Here is a 15,239-nt window from a genome sequence, read left to right as displayed (position 1 = left end):
GTTCTGATGTGACTAGACTTCATCTTTTGTCCATCAGTTTCTAAGCTAAAAATAAAGGTATAATTTACTTGGAAAGTCTGTCTTTTTTTCATTCAATACTTTAACATTGGGAGCATCTACACATGGGTTTGAAATACTGTTGTCATAGAAACAGCTTTATCTGTATGGAGGTTTACAATGCAAATTTATAAATTAAGGAGATAATAAGTATTTCACAAAACAGGACAAAATAAGCCTGTGAAGTAGAACTGCAATTGCTTTAATGAGATGGGATTGATGCAAAACTCCATGTATTACAGATTAATGAAAACAAGTATATGTCGCTATATCAGTCACTCACGTTTCCATCCCTGCAGTTTTTCAAAGAAGCAGTTAAAATCACCTGAGTGTGGTCTAATTAGCTGTTAGTTATTTAGAATGTCTTCTAAACTCTCAAGCATACTAAATTGAAATTAAGCTCAATGTTTTCTATAAATAAATTGACTACACAGCTAATATGTAAATAGAAACATGTCAATTAGTAAGACAGCGTCCCTCCAATTTAATTATCCTATTAAGTGAAATGTGCTAATCTATTAAAGACAGTCTTATAATTAGAAACAATGCCCTTTAAAGCATCATTGCCTGATAGCTGTATAAATTGTTGATTATACCTTCAACTCCCAGTTTGGCTCACTTCCATTTAAACTGGCTCAAAAATCATTTGCTGGGAAGATTAGCGTCCCTCTAAATGATGCTAACAGCATAGCCTCTCCAATTGCCTTCCCTATCTTCATCAACACCCACAAGAGATGATTCATTCCTTTTAATTATGATGATGTGGTCACAACTTTGACCTCACTGTCATTGGAGCACTTTATTTCCTTTACAGAACTCTTAGAATGTTTCGCTTTCAGAATGTATCTGTTGAACACAATATATTGTGGGCCATTTCCAACTAGGGGACAGAATATCTACCATCTACAGTATCATTTCTGCAGACTTCTTTTTTTGTGTAGAAGTTGTTCTATCACTGGTTATAATTTTTGTACGACAGAAAGGGAGCTGCAATACGTTAACAAACTATTTATGACTCCTTGTATCTAGTATGCTGTTTAAAATCAGAAAGGATTTTTAAAATTAAAGATTATTTTTTGAATTATTTCTTCAATTCGCTGATACAGAATTTCTGGAGAGATAACACAATGATAATATAGAATTAAATGTGACCAAATAGACATTAATTTTGCTATGTCTCTGATGGCTACGATGTCAACCATTTTAGATAATGAGTGTTACAGAAGCCAAAGCAAGAAGAAATTATCTTTGACATGCAGTATAATTGTACCAAAATTCACTTTAATATGTAGCTGATATTATATAGTACACTCAAAATGAGTGCTAGCTCAATCTTCAATCATGCATTTACTACCATTAACTTTTTTAATTAACTCTGATTATGATGCAATCTGTCTAAAGACAATTTCCAGCTATACAAGTTTAGTGCAGATGCAACACCAATAGAACAAAATCTTCACTGCAACCAGCTCCTTATGTGGAACAAAGGTGTGGACATATTTTACTTCAAAGTAGGTAGATACCTTAAAATTAAGTTACTACTTTTTACTGGCTAGTATGAATTATTATTGGAAATATTTTGCTTTGTCATTGATTTTAATAAGACCTGCCTGCCAATGCCTTATTGCAATCTCTGCGGGCTGTATATTTTGCTGCTGTTTTCCCATCTGATCTGTTTGATTTTCTGGATCAGACTGAAGTTATTATTATGCTGACTAATTCATCAGCAAAATCCTGTAAACTCTCTGAAAATTTTCCGTCCGGTTGTTTCACAGCCAAGCAAAACTATCAGAAAATGGGCCCAAAGTCACCTTAGGAGGCCAAAATGAGAAATGGTTAGAATATCATCTGTGCCAACTTTGTGACCTGCTAGATAGGGTTTAGGGAGTGAATCGTGAAGCAGTGCAAGCACCACTTTCAAAGTATTTTATGATTTAGACAAAGGACATTTGTATTTTAATGATATCTCATTTAATACCAGCAGTCCTTAAGGACTAGAACCTCAATGATATTGGACACTCATCTGGTGCCATGAAGCCACAGGACTCCGCACCACAAAATACTTGTGAACTTACTAAATAAGCAAAATGATTCCAATGCATGGAAGGTAGAAAGCACTAATTATTTTAGATTGCTTTTAGGGAACGGGTGCTATTGTTAAGTATAAGTGGATTTTTCTGCATATAGACTTCTCATGCCATCGAATTTCATTCGTAAGGCCAGTGATGTTGTGGGGATGGAACTGGACTCTCTGACGGTGGTGTCTGAAAAGAGGATGCTGTCCAAGTTGCATGCCATCTTGGACAATGTCTCCCATCCTCTACATAATGTACTGGTTGGGCACAGGAGTACATTCAGCCAGAGACCCATTCCACTGAGATGCAACACAGAGCATCATAGGAAGTCATTCCTGCCTGTGGCCATCAAACTTTACAACTCCTCCCTTAGAGGGTCAGACACCCTGAGCCAATAGGTTGGTCCGGGACTTATTTCCTGGCACAATTTACATAATACTATTTAACTATTTATGGTTTTATTACTATTTAATTATTTATGGTGCAACTGCAACGAAAACCAATTTCCCCCAGGATCAATAAAGTTTGACTATGACTATGACTATGAATTTGAAATGTATTACATTGACAGGCAGTAATCAACATCTGATAATAAAAACAATTGGAAATCTGCTGCTAGTACGACTAGTCTATTTTACAGCATCAAAGCTTAGTGAGAAAGAGGGCTTTATAACACACACAAAGTGCTGGAGGCAGTCAGCAGGGCAGGCAGCATTTATGGAGGGGAATAAACAGTCTACATTTTGGGGCCAAGACCCTTCATCAGGAATGGAATGGAAGGGAGACAAAGCCAGAGTAAGAAGGTAGGTGGAAGGGGAAGGAGTACAAACTGACAGATGATAGGTGAGAGCAGGTGAGTGGTAAGGTAGGTGGATGGGTAGGGGAGGGGGATGAAGTGAGAAGCTAGGAGGTGATAGATGGAAGAGAGTGCTTTACAGTGGGTAAGACTGAGGTTCTAGAGCAACTGAGTTTAAGAGGTCACATATTCCTGTTGAACTACATTAAACCTCCGCCAATAAAAGTAAGGGTCAGTAGAATACCTCACCAAAATGATAAAAAGTAGTGATTTTTTTTCAATTATACATCATGATATTCATCAAGCAAAAACTAAAATAATATTCATGACCAAATTGAATGTACCTTTCTGCTGATTTTCTTGAAACAATGAAGATTGTTTTTAGAAATCTTCAATTTGCAATTTTGTTAATGGGCTAAAAGTACCTATTAGCTCAAAATTAAATTAATTATGACAAAAATAATATTCACACCTGATGCCTTTTTTGTTCATGGGTTGAGAGAGGGGATACTTCTACCACTGCATTTGCAAACTAGTGAAACACCACCCAGTGTTATAATATTTGATCGTCCCAATTTCAGCACTTGGCATTTTCAATGAGTGTTTCTTTCTCAACAATTTCACCAGATAAGAGTGCATATCATAAATATTGGCTTGTGTTCAGAATAATAATTTGAATTACTAATATGCACAGTTTGGCAAATGAGGTTCTTCATCAGTATTGCAAAATTGGAGAGGTATCTTCTTCAATGAGCATCTGGTAAACTCCTGCAATTTACTGAAAATTATCAGCTCCAGCTTTGTAAGTATTCGATCCAGTATCAAGAAAATGAATTTTCAACTGTCTGTTTTGACTAGCTTTGGTAATATAATGCTCTTTGAGACAAACTCTCAAATTAAAACTACCTTAGTAGTTAACTTAAAATAGTAAAATACTATTTTGAACAATGTTTAAAGACATTGAAGATGTTTCCACCCACTTTTATCATAATGTACAATAAGCATATGCTTGTTTGTACATTTCTTCCATTTTTATCTGCAAATTTGATGCAATATTTCTCGTGGATTGCTTTACATACCAACAAGGCTCTTGTAGTCCATCAGGTCAAACATGACAATAGCCACTGCGGACCAAGTTACAATCAAAGCCACGACTAGGAACCATGCTGCTGGAGAGCTGAAAGTTGAGGCCAGGTCATCAGACACAGATTTTTTCGACATCTTTGCCATATGTGTTGCAACAGCTCCATTCTTGTCATCAAAGCCAGCAGTGCTCACTGGGTAACCTGGATAATTAATGTTATAATCACCATTATAATCCAATATTTGTGAAAACAAATCAATAATATATAGATAACCTGATGAAAATCTTTAAAATGTGCTACAGTTTTTATAATCATCTGACATAATTTTTAAATGCTCTAAACAAGTGGTGGGTTTTAATCCATTCCACACAGTGGGAACAGTGTGGAGGACATTAAAAACTGGGAGTTATGTTGTCATAAAAATGCAAAAGGCAGTCATTCAGCCATCATACCAAAAAATGAACTACTTTTCCCAGCTTCTGGTGTGGAACATTGTAAGTTCTAACTTGTCTAATACTTCCCCCCCGCACCTCCCCCCCCCCACCCCAAGTACTTGCTAAGTGTGGAGAAAACTTATGCCTCCACAATCCTTTCAGGCAGGGAGCTACAAACCTGCACCCAAACCCCACCAACCCAAACCCCAATCCCCTCCCCCGCTCCACTCCACCCTACTTCTCATTGAGTGAAAAATTATCTCCTCAGATGCCTTCTTTAAATTTGACCATTTAAATTTGTGGCCCTTAGTTACCGTCCTTTCTACTATAGGAAAGTAGATCATGTTGGCCTCTCTCATGATTGCACAGTACATCCCACAATCACTTCTCCCCTCAGTTTCCTTTGTCTCAAAGAAATCAAACCTGAGCCAGTTTCTCCTCAGGCAACATCCTAAACACTGCTCCTTGGACCCTCCCTCACTCTGTCACAAGCACAAGAGACTCTGCAGATGCTAGCAATCCAGAGTAACACACACAAGATGCTGCAGGAATTCAACAGGTCAGACAGTATCTATGGAAAAAAATAAATAATCAATATTTCTGGCCGAGGCCTTCATTAGCACTTCCATATACTTGATAACCAGAACTGTACTAGCTGTGACCTTTTAATCAGTTCCAGCATGATGTCTCTGCTCTTGTATAAAAAGACTGTGCTGCATGTTTCAGGGATTTCCACATATGTTCTTCAAGAATCCTTTTGACCTACACATCTTTTAGTATACTACCATTTTTTAAGTATTACCCTAAAAATGGTAACTTGACAACAGCCCATGAATTATACCTCATTATTTTTGTTCTTTTTTTAAACATTTTAATTTATGTATATATTTCTTACTGTAACTTATAGTTTTTTGTGTATTGCACTGTACTAGTGCCACAAAAACAATAAATTTCATGACGTACAGTCTGTGGCCACTTTATTAGGTATCTCTGTGCCTAGTAGAATGGTCATTGAGCTTAGGTTGTGGTCTTCTGCTGTAGCCCATCCTCTTTGAGGTTCGATGTGTTGTGCATTCAGAGATGCTCTTCTGCACACCATTGTTGTAATGCATGGTTATTTGAGTTATTGTCGCCTTCATCTGCTTGAACCAGTCTCCTTGTTTCCCACAGGACTGTCGCTCACTGGACATTTTTTTTAGTTCCTTGTACCATTTTCTGTAACCACTAGAAACTGTTGGGTAAGAAAATCTCAGGAGATCAGCAGTTGCTGAGATACTCAAACCATTCCCTCTGGCACCAGCAATCATTCCGCAATCAAAGTCACTTGGGTCACATTTCTTTCCCCCGTTCTGGTGTTCGGTCTCAGCAACAGTGGAGTCTCTTGACAGTGCCCACAAGTTTTTATGCATTGAGATGCTGCCACATGATTGACTGATTAGATATTTACATTAACAAGCAGGTGAACAGGTGTAGCTGCTAAGTAGTCACTGAGTGTACGTCAGTGATATTAAACCTGATTCTGATCCTGATTCTGATTTGGAAATGGAATTGCTGATTTTTCTCCACAATGATGTCATTTGTAATACATTAGTACTTTCATGTGACTACAACCTGACTGTGTATCTCTTTAAAACTCAGTTTGGTCACTTTAAGACAGAATTTAAAGAGAAGAATTAGCTTTATTTGTCACGTGTATGTTAAAGCATGCAGTGAAATGTATTGTTTGCGTCAATGAAACAAGGCGGAGCTCAGGAGGGTTAATGGTGCCTAACAGCCACTCCTTTGCTTGCATCTTCAAAAACAACTCTATTTCCATCTTTAATATCTCTATTCTTTCCCTTTCAGGGTTCTTTTGAAGACCCTGACCTGGAGTTACATGCTGACTATGGTTCTTTGCAGGAATGGGACCCGATCTCGGGGTTTTACAACTGGCCGTTGTTCAGCACACCAAGGGCTTAGCCTAAGAGCTCCGCTCACCTTCTGAGTCCCAGGATCTCGTGGCTCTGGAGACGGGAGGATTGGAGGTCGGTGCCTCTGCAGGAGATAGGTGTGTCATTGGAGACGGAAGATCTCTGGCTCTGTGCCCAGAAACCTGAGATCTTTGGACACAGAGCTTGGAAAAAGCGATGCAACAAACTCTTAACATTGTAACTCAGCAAATTGTTTGTTATGTCTCCCCTCTCTCTGTGAAACGGAGACATCTCTTTCTCCCTTATTAGGGAGAGAGATCACTTATGGTATGTCTAATGCCGGGTGAACAATGTAGTCTTTGGAGTACTGCAAGTCTGTGTCTTTGCTGTTGCCTTGCTCACGCCTGAGTGCTCGGTGGCGGGTGCTGATGCTTTTTTTTGCTGGTGGAGAGAGGGGGGATCATTGCTTTCTGCCGCTTACACATGGGAGGGAGGGGAGCTGGGGGGAATTTTGGGGTTCTAACACTTAAACTGTTGTCCATTCTCTGGGGGCACTCCTCTGTCTTCTTGAATGGTTGTGAAGAAAAAGTACTTCAGGATGTATATTGTATACATTTCTGTGACGTTAAATGTACCTTCGAAAACTTTTGAGCAACACAGACCGAGGTTGCGGTGAAGGCAGCCCACAAGTGTCACCACACTTCCAATGCCAACATAGCAGACACACAGCTTACCAACCCTAACCTGCACGTCTGTAGAATGAGGGACAAAGCTAGAGCACCCAGAGGAAACCCACGTGGTCCCAGAGAGAGCATATAATCTCCTTACAGACATTGGTAAGAATTGAACCCTGGTTGCTGATCACTGGCACTGTATGGCATTGTGCATATGATTGTTGTTGAAAACTCCCAAGCTGTACTGCCATATATCAATTGAAATGCCAAAAGTAATATTCCAATATTGTCAGTGGTTACTGGCAAAATAAATTCACCTGGCAACTACCATCCGTGACATGAATGGATATCTACTTAACCTGTTAAACTAATTCTCTAGTCTAAACTTAATTTCTCTTCCAAACGCATATGGATATATGTTATATGGTCACTTTCTGACCATCGACTACATGCAAATCTCGCCAGGGAGACTGGAATTGTTTCTAGACACTTTATATTTCAAAGGTTGATTTATGTGCTTTAGTCGATTCAGAAGTTAGCCTAGAATCAACAAAGGCAAAAAAAAGAAGAGCTTTTGAGAAAAGGGGAATATAGTAGAGGCATTTAATATGCGAGCAGTATTTACACAGTATTTCTGCAGCAGGTGTGAACAAGAACAAACGGACCAGGAGCAGAACAATTTGTCCCTGAGCCCGCTCCACTATTCGTCAAAAGCTCCATCTTAAGGACATCACCTTGGCCTGGTGGAGAGGCTTGTGAGCTCCTGAGATCTCTCGAGCGATGCTGACTGGAGCCCAACTCCTGTGGGTCACCCATGGCGACAAAGTCAAAAGGGAAGTTTCAGAAAAAGAGCGATCCCACCAAGATTTTAATGGTGAAGCAGGCAGAAGACAATGCCACATCATAGTGGAAGTGAAAATGGAGAACGGCTTCAGCCATCTTGCATATCATGCCACTGGACCCTGATCCCAATCTGTGATAGACTACGTGACGTCTGCCTCCCCACGTTAAGCAAAGTCATGCACGTATTCTATGTCAAGGCAATAACTCCTTGGGGGAACATCTTACTTGATTTGAGTGATCGCACTACAGTATACGAAGGCCATTTATTGGCCCAATCCCTGTAGCTCTTTATTCCTTTAATAACCAGAAATCCAACTGTCTACGGTTTGAATAAACTCCATAGCTGAGCTTCCACAGCCCTGTAAGTTGAGAATTTCAAAAAGCTCTGCTGCTCTGTGCACTTCTTATTGCAGTCCTAAATGGGCTACTCCACATTGTAGGATGCTAGTTCCTGCTTCTGAACTCCTGAGCCCCAGAAATACAAATCTTGCAACCAGCCTGTTAAGTGCATAAGATTTTTAGAAGTTTTAGTCAGATCTCTTTTCATTTCATTAAATTCTTGAAGATATAGAGCTGGTCTACTTAATATCTTTTGCATTAATTATACATACCATTTCTGGAATCAGTCTAGTGAATATTGGAGTCATAGAGAAGTACAGCACAGAAACAAGTCCTTCAGCCCATCTAGTCCATGCTGAAACCATTTAAACTGCCTACTCCCAACAATCTGCACCTGGACCATAGCCTTCCATAACTCTACTATCCAAACTTCTCTTAAACGTTAGAATTGAGTTTACATACCCCACTTGTGCTGGCAGCTTATTCCATACTCTCACAACCCTCTGAGTGAAGAAGTTTCCCCTCATGTTCCGCTTAAATTCTTCACCTTTCACCCTCAATCCATGTCCTCTGGTTGCAGTCTCACCCAACCTCAGCGGAAAAAGGCTGCTTGCATTTACCTGTAATGCCCTAGTAAAGTGGTTACCCCTAATGTTGTAGGGTATTTTGTGTAATGGTTTTTTTGTAGAAGCAATGTGTTTTACTGGCAGTGTTTGGGTTACTGTTAAAAACTAGAGTTGCTTAGGAATGTTGTGTCATCCAATCAGCAGGGTCAAACTGGGACAAAGTTCTAGAGAACGCTGGGGGAGAAGTTTTTGTGATGGACACTGAGGTGGGTCGAGGTCTTTTTTGGCGGGAGATGGAACGAGAAGGAGCTCAAGAGAACCAGCTGTAGGATTCGATCAGGCAGGAACGCAGAATGCAGTGAATATGAGTTGGTGTAGTGAGTACATCAGACACAATGGCTTTTGGAAGATTTGAGCTCCAACTGTGTACCTTTGACTATTTAATTATAATGGGCCCTTTCTTTTTGTTTTTTTTTTATTATTTCTTTTCTTTCGTAACTGTTTGGTTAAGATAACATTCATAAACATACTTTCTTTATAAGTATGTGCAGTGTATGATCTGTTATTTCTTGCTGACGGGCAATTGCTTGTAAAGCTCACAACATTCACACAAACTGGGGTTTGAGTAGGTGAAGCATCCCAAACTCATGGGTTTGGTGGGACCCAAACCATATCTACCCCAGACATAAGGAGTCTGAGAAAAGTGGTTTTCTGAATGCCAAGTCTGGTGGCTGTTAGCGAGGGCTTGATGAGTCACATCCAAAGAGATGCCCTGTAAGAGGGGATTCCATACCCTACCTATACCTCGCATAACTCTGTATACCTCTATCAAATCTCCTCTCAGTCTTCTACATTCTAAACATACAGTCCTAACCTATCCAATCTTTCCTTATCACTCAGGTCCTCCAAACCCGGCAACATCCTTGCAAATTTCCTCTGGACTCTTTCAACCTTGCTTACATCTTTCCTGTAGGTAGGTGAACAAACCTGCACACAATGCTCCAGATTAGGTCTCACCTACATCTTATACAACTTCAACATAACATCCCATCTTCTGCACTCAATAAACACACCCAAAATGCTGGAGGAACTCAGCAGGCCAGGCAGCATCTATGGGAAAATGTACAGTTGATGCTTCGAGCCGAAACCCTTCGGCCGGACTGAATTTGGATTGCTTGGATTTCCAGCATCTGCAGATTTTCTCTTGTTTCTGTACTCGATACATTGATTTATAAAGGCTAATGTGCCAAAACCTTTCTTTATGATGATAACTACCTGTGACACCACTTTCAATGAATTATGTACCTGTATTCCCAAATCCCGTTGTTCTACCAAATTCCTCAGTGCCCTACCATTCACTGTGTAAGACCTACCCTGTTTGGTCCTACCGAAGTGCAAAACCTCGCACTTGTTTGCATTAAATTCCATCTGCCATTTTTCAGCCCATTTTACCAGCTGCTACAGATCCCTTTGCATGCCTTGATAGCCTTCCTCACTGTCCATGACACCCCCAATCTTGGTGCCATCTGCAAATTTGCTGATCCAGATCATCATTATCATCCAGATCATTGATATACTGTAGATGACCAACAACAAAGGACCCAGCATTGATCCCTAAGGCACACCACGGGCCTCTGGTCAGAGAGTCAACCATCTACTACCACTGTCTGGCTTTTCTCACAAAGCTAATACCTAATCCAATTTACTACTTCATCCTGAATGAAGAGCGACTGAACCTTCTTGACTACCTCCCATGAGGGACCTTGTCAAATGCCTTACTAAAGTCCATCCACTGCCTTGGCTTCATCCACTTTCCCGTTAACTTCCTCAAAAAGCTCTATAAGATTGGTCAGACATGACCTACCACATATTAGGCCATGCCTACATCCTTATCACCATGTCCATCCAAATACTTATTTATCCGGTCTCTTAGGATACCTTCCAATAACTTCCTCACGTCTGATGTCAGACTCACCAACCTATAATTTCCTGGCTTCTGTTTAGAGCTGTTTTTAAACAGCAGACCGACATTGGCTATCCTCCAATCCTCTGGTACTTCTCCTGTTTTAAGTATCTCTGCTAGGGCCCCAGCAGTTTCTGCACTTGCATCCTGTAGGGTCCAAGGCAACATTTTGTCAGGCCCTGGGGATTTATCCAGGGTAGCAAATGCCTCCTGCTCTGCAATCTGTATAGGATCCATGAAGTTGAAGCCACCTAGCCTCACTTCTATCGACTGCATCCATCTCCCAAATCAATACAGGTGCAAATAATGCACTTAAGATATTCCCTATTTATTTTGGCTCCACACATGGATTATCATTCTGGTCTTCCAGAGGACCAGTTTTGTCCCTAGCAATCCTTTTGCTCTTAACATACCTGTAGAATCCCTTGGGATTCTCCTTCACCTTGTCTGAAGCTTTGTACTTGCAAAGTTTTGTTACTTTCCAAGTACACCTTTGTCAAAAAACAGCCTTCTCAATTCACACTTGCCAGATCATTTCTGATACCATCAAAATTGGCCTTTCTCCAATTTTGAATCTCAACCCACGGACCAGACCTACCTCTTTGCATATTTACTTTGAAACGAATGGCATTGTGGTCACTGGATGCAAAGTGTTTCCCTACACAAACTTCTGTCACCTGTCCTATCTTGTCCTCTAATAGCAGATCCATTATTACATGCTCTATCATTGGGACTCCGATGTACTGACGAAGGAATACTCACAACACTCTGGAGGAACTCAGCAGGTCAGGCAGCATCCATAGAAACAATGAGTCGACGTTTCGGGCCGGAACCTTTCGTCAGGACTGAATTCCTCCAGCGTGTTGTGAGTGTTGCTTTGGCCCCAGCATCTGCAGATTATTTTGTGTTTACTGACGAAGGAAGTTTTTCTGAACACGTTTGACAAAGTCTATCCCATCTAGTCCTTTTACAGTATAGGATTCCCAGTTAATATGTGCAAAGTTAAAATCATCTACTGTCACAATCTTATGTTGCTTGCAACAGTCTGTGATATTCTTTTGAAAATTTTTTCCTCTAAATTCCTAGGACTGTTGGATGATCTATATTATAGCCCCATTAACATGGTCTACCTTTCTTATTTCTCAGTTCCACCCAAAGCAACTCAGTAGTCAAGATTTCCAATATCTGAGGAGAACTGCTATGATATTTTCCCTGACTAGTAACACCACTGCTCCTCCTTTAATCTCTCCTATTCTGTCACATCTAAAACAACCGAACCCTAGAACATTGAGCTGCCAGTCCTGCCCCTCCTGCAAACAAGTCTTACTAATGGCTACAATATCATAATTCCAGATGTTGATCCATGTCCTGAGCTCATCCGCCTTTCCTACGATACTTTTTGCATTGAAATATATGCGGCTCAGGACACAAGTCACAATATGCCGAACCTTTTAGTTTCCCAACATCTGCCTCCCCAACCATTCCACTAACTGTTCTAGCACTCTGGTTCACTTCCCCCCTGCAACTCCGGTTTAAATCTCACCGTGCAGCATTAACAAACCTTCCCACTAGGATGTAAGTCCCCCTTCTGTTCAGGTGAAAATTGCCCTCCTGTACAGGTCCCACCTTCCATGGAAGAGAGCACAATGATCCAAAAATCTATTGCCCTCCCTCCTGCATCAACTCTTTAGCCACGTACGAAACTGTATAATTTTCCTAGTTCTGGTCTCACTAGCACGTCGCCTGGGTAGAAATCCTGAGATCACAACCTTGGAGGTTCTACCCTTTAACTTAGCACCTAACTCCCTGAACTCCCTATGTAAAACTTTGTCACTCTCCCTACCTGTACCATGACCTCTGGCTGTTCACCCTCCCACTTTAGAATGATGAGGACTCGATCCAAGATGTCCCAGGCCCTGGTACCCGGGAGGCAACATATCTTCTGGGAATCCCGTTCTCAGCCACAGAACATCCTGTCCGTTCCCCTAACCAACAAATCTCCTGTCACCACAGTGAGCCTCTTCTGCCCCCCTTCCCTTCTGAGTCACAGAGGCGGACTCAGTGCCAGAGATTCAGCCACTATGAGTTTTCTCTTTTAGATTATCCCCCTCCCCTAACAGTATCCAAAATGATGTAACTGTTGATGAGGGGGATGGCCACAGGAACTCTGCACTCGCTCCTCGACCCCTTTCCCCTTCCTCACTGTCACTCAGATTCCTGTGTCCTGCACCTTGGGTGAAACTACTTCTCTATGTGTCTTATCTATCACCCCTTCAGCCTCCCAAATGATCCGGAGTTCATCCAGTTCCAGTTCCAACTCCTTAGCATGGATTTTTAGAAGCTACAGCTGGATGCACTTCTCATAGTTGTAGTCATCAGCGACGCCGGAGGTCTCCCTGCCTTCCCACATGAAGAGCATTCAGCTCTCTTGCCTATCATCTCTACTGTCCTAGCTAAGCAGAAGGGAAGGGAAAAAAAAACTTAGATTATTTTCTTTTCTTTGCTTTCTCTGACTGAAGCCTCGAAGAACTAAAGCCTCAAGATCATCATTTTGACTCTGTCCAATCAGATAATGGCCACTGTTTCCTCCATTCTAATGTTCTTGTAACTATCCTAATCACTTGTTATGCCTTTGAAATTATTTTCACCAACGTGTGCACACAGACATCCTGATTTGAACAACAATATTAAATGTTCTCCTACCATATAAAAAGTACTTTATTTTCTCTGGGGAAACACACAAAAATTCACCTCACCCTCCATCCAATGCCCCAACACTATACTGCCAGATCCTTAATCTATCATAATGAACAGAAATCATTTCAATTTCCCTCCTGACTAAAGGACATGAATTTTAGCAGCCACACTTTAAGGTTTTCTTCTGAACCCAAAAAATACACAAGGCTTACGTTTTGACTTACGTAAGGTTGTCAAGTGATGTATAAAATGACATTTTTGTAGCCACCTTCAGTATTTCTTCTGTTGAATAGGTTTTGCCCTCACAGAAGACAAACGCAGAGAGAACACAGACAAATGCTGATCTATTTATATATGTACATACAGGATTATTTCTGTCTGTCCTACTATGGTATGTTCCCTTGGTCACTAACTAAATATCAAACATCAAGCACTCTGCCAGCACAAAGTTCAATGACTTCTCTATGCTCACAGATAAGTAGGAAGGTTGATGTCCACAATATTTCAGTGCAGGTCATATTTTCTTGTTCCAGTGTTTCCCTTCCAACAGATTTCCTTTTTAATATCAATTTGCAGGGGGAAAAACTGCTTCTAGCACAAGGAGAGTAACTGAAGCAGGAAATTGCTTTCAGAGTAATGATTATGGAGATAATAGAGCATCTCTGGGTGGTGGGGTGGAGATACATCTCTTCCAAAGGAGGTGCAAGGCTCTCTTTCCCTTTGCTAGCCTGCAGGTCACCCTTGGGCAAGGGGGAGCACCTACCTAACACCCCCTCCCCACAATTAGGGTCACGTGAAGCCACGAGAGCAGGTGCTGAATGGTCACATGAGCAGCTGGTGCATATCACACGTCCCAGTTATGCGACCACTGACGCCAAGCAGACAATCCCTGAAGAGTATTGATACTGGCTGAGGTCACCCATCTTGTGATGACACTGCCCAGTAGAAGGCAGTGGCAAACCACTTCAGTAGAAAAACGTGCCGAGAACTATCATGGCCATGGAAAGACTACGACAAGGCACGTAACAAATGAACAAAGAAAGGCATTGTGGGAAGGTGATCAGATGTTTCCATAGCCTCTTGGCTGATATTTCTTGCTTTTCACTTGATTCACACATTTATTCCCTTGCAAGGTGGGTTACATCCACATGGTAATCATTCCTCATGTACAGCAGTGTTTTAAAAATACATCCGTACAAACACCACAGTGTATGTCCATCCTTTGATGCACTACTGTGTAAATCGATGCTAAACCAAGAAAGACACTAGACCTCACATCACCCTGTGTTATACCAGGTTCAGATTCATGGCTTGTGGCTGTGAATTTGTTTTGCGGAACTTTAAGTCTCATTCAAAGATTCAAGATTCAGAAAACTTTATTGTCATTCTAACCATACATCAGCTCTGCAGGGCAGAATGAGGCAGCGTTTCTCAGGGGCAGTGCAATCATAACATAACAAACGCAACACTAAATAATAAACATAACAATAAATAGTAAAACACAACAGCCACGTGTCAGTTAAAATCAGTTATAAGTGTCCAGCGTAAGTTAAAAGTGTCCAAAGCAGAGTCAGGTAGAGCAGCTATTTAGCAGTCTGACTGCCTGTGGGAGGAAGCTGTTTAGTAGCCTTGTGGTTTTAGTTTTGATGCTCCTGTAACATTTGCCTGATGGCAGAAGAACAAACAGTTCATGGAGAGGGTGTGAGGGGTCTTTAATGATGTACCGTGTTTTCTGGAGGCATCGACTCTGAAAGAGGTCTTGGACAGAAGGTAGGGAGACCCCAATAACCTTCTCTGCTC

The 15,239-nt window shown here is 41.1% G+C and overlaps 1 protein-coding gene across 1 annotated transcript in view; it reads right to left on the bottom strand.

Moving 5' to 3' along the window:
* The window catches only part of trdn (triadin), a 559,007-nt gene that overhangs the window by 478,826 nt on the left and 64,942 nt on the right, over window positions 1-15,239 (bottom strand). The window contains exon 2 of the mRNA XM_072251580.1: window positions 4,008-4,214. Coding sequence (XP_072107681.1) covers window positions 4,008-4,214 — 207 coding nt within the window. The remainder of the gene's footprint in view (window positions 1-4,007; window positions 4,215-15,239) is intronic.

The sequence above is a fragment of the Mobula birostris genome, chromosome 2 (genome assembly GCF_030028105.1).
Source record: "Mobula birostris isolate sMobBir1 chromosome 2, sMobBir1.hap1, whole genome shotgun sequence".
Lineage (NCBI taxonomy): Eukaryota > Metazoa > Chordata > Chondrichthyes > Myliobatiformes > Myliobatidae > Mobula > Mobula birostris.
Note: the sequence above shows the minus strand (reverse complement) of the source record. Positions and strands in the feature narration are given on the sequence as shown.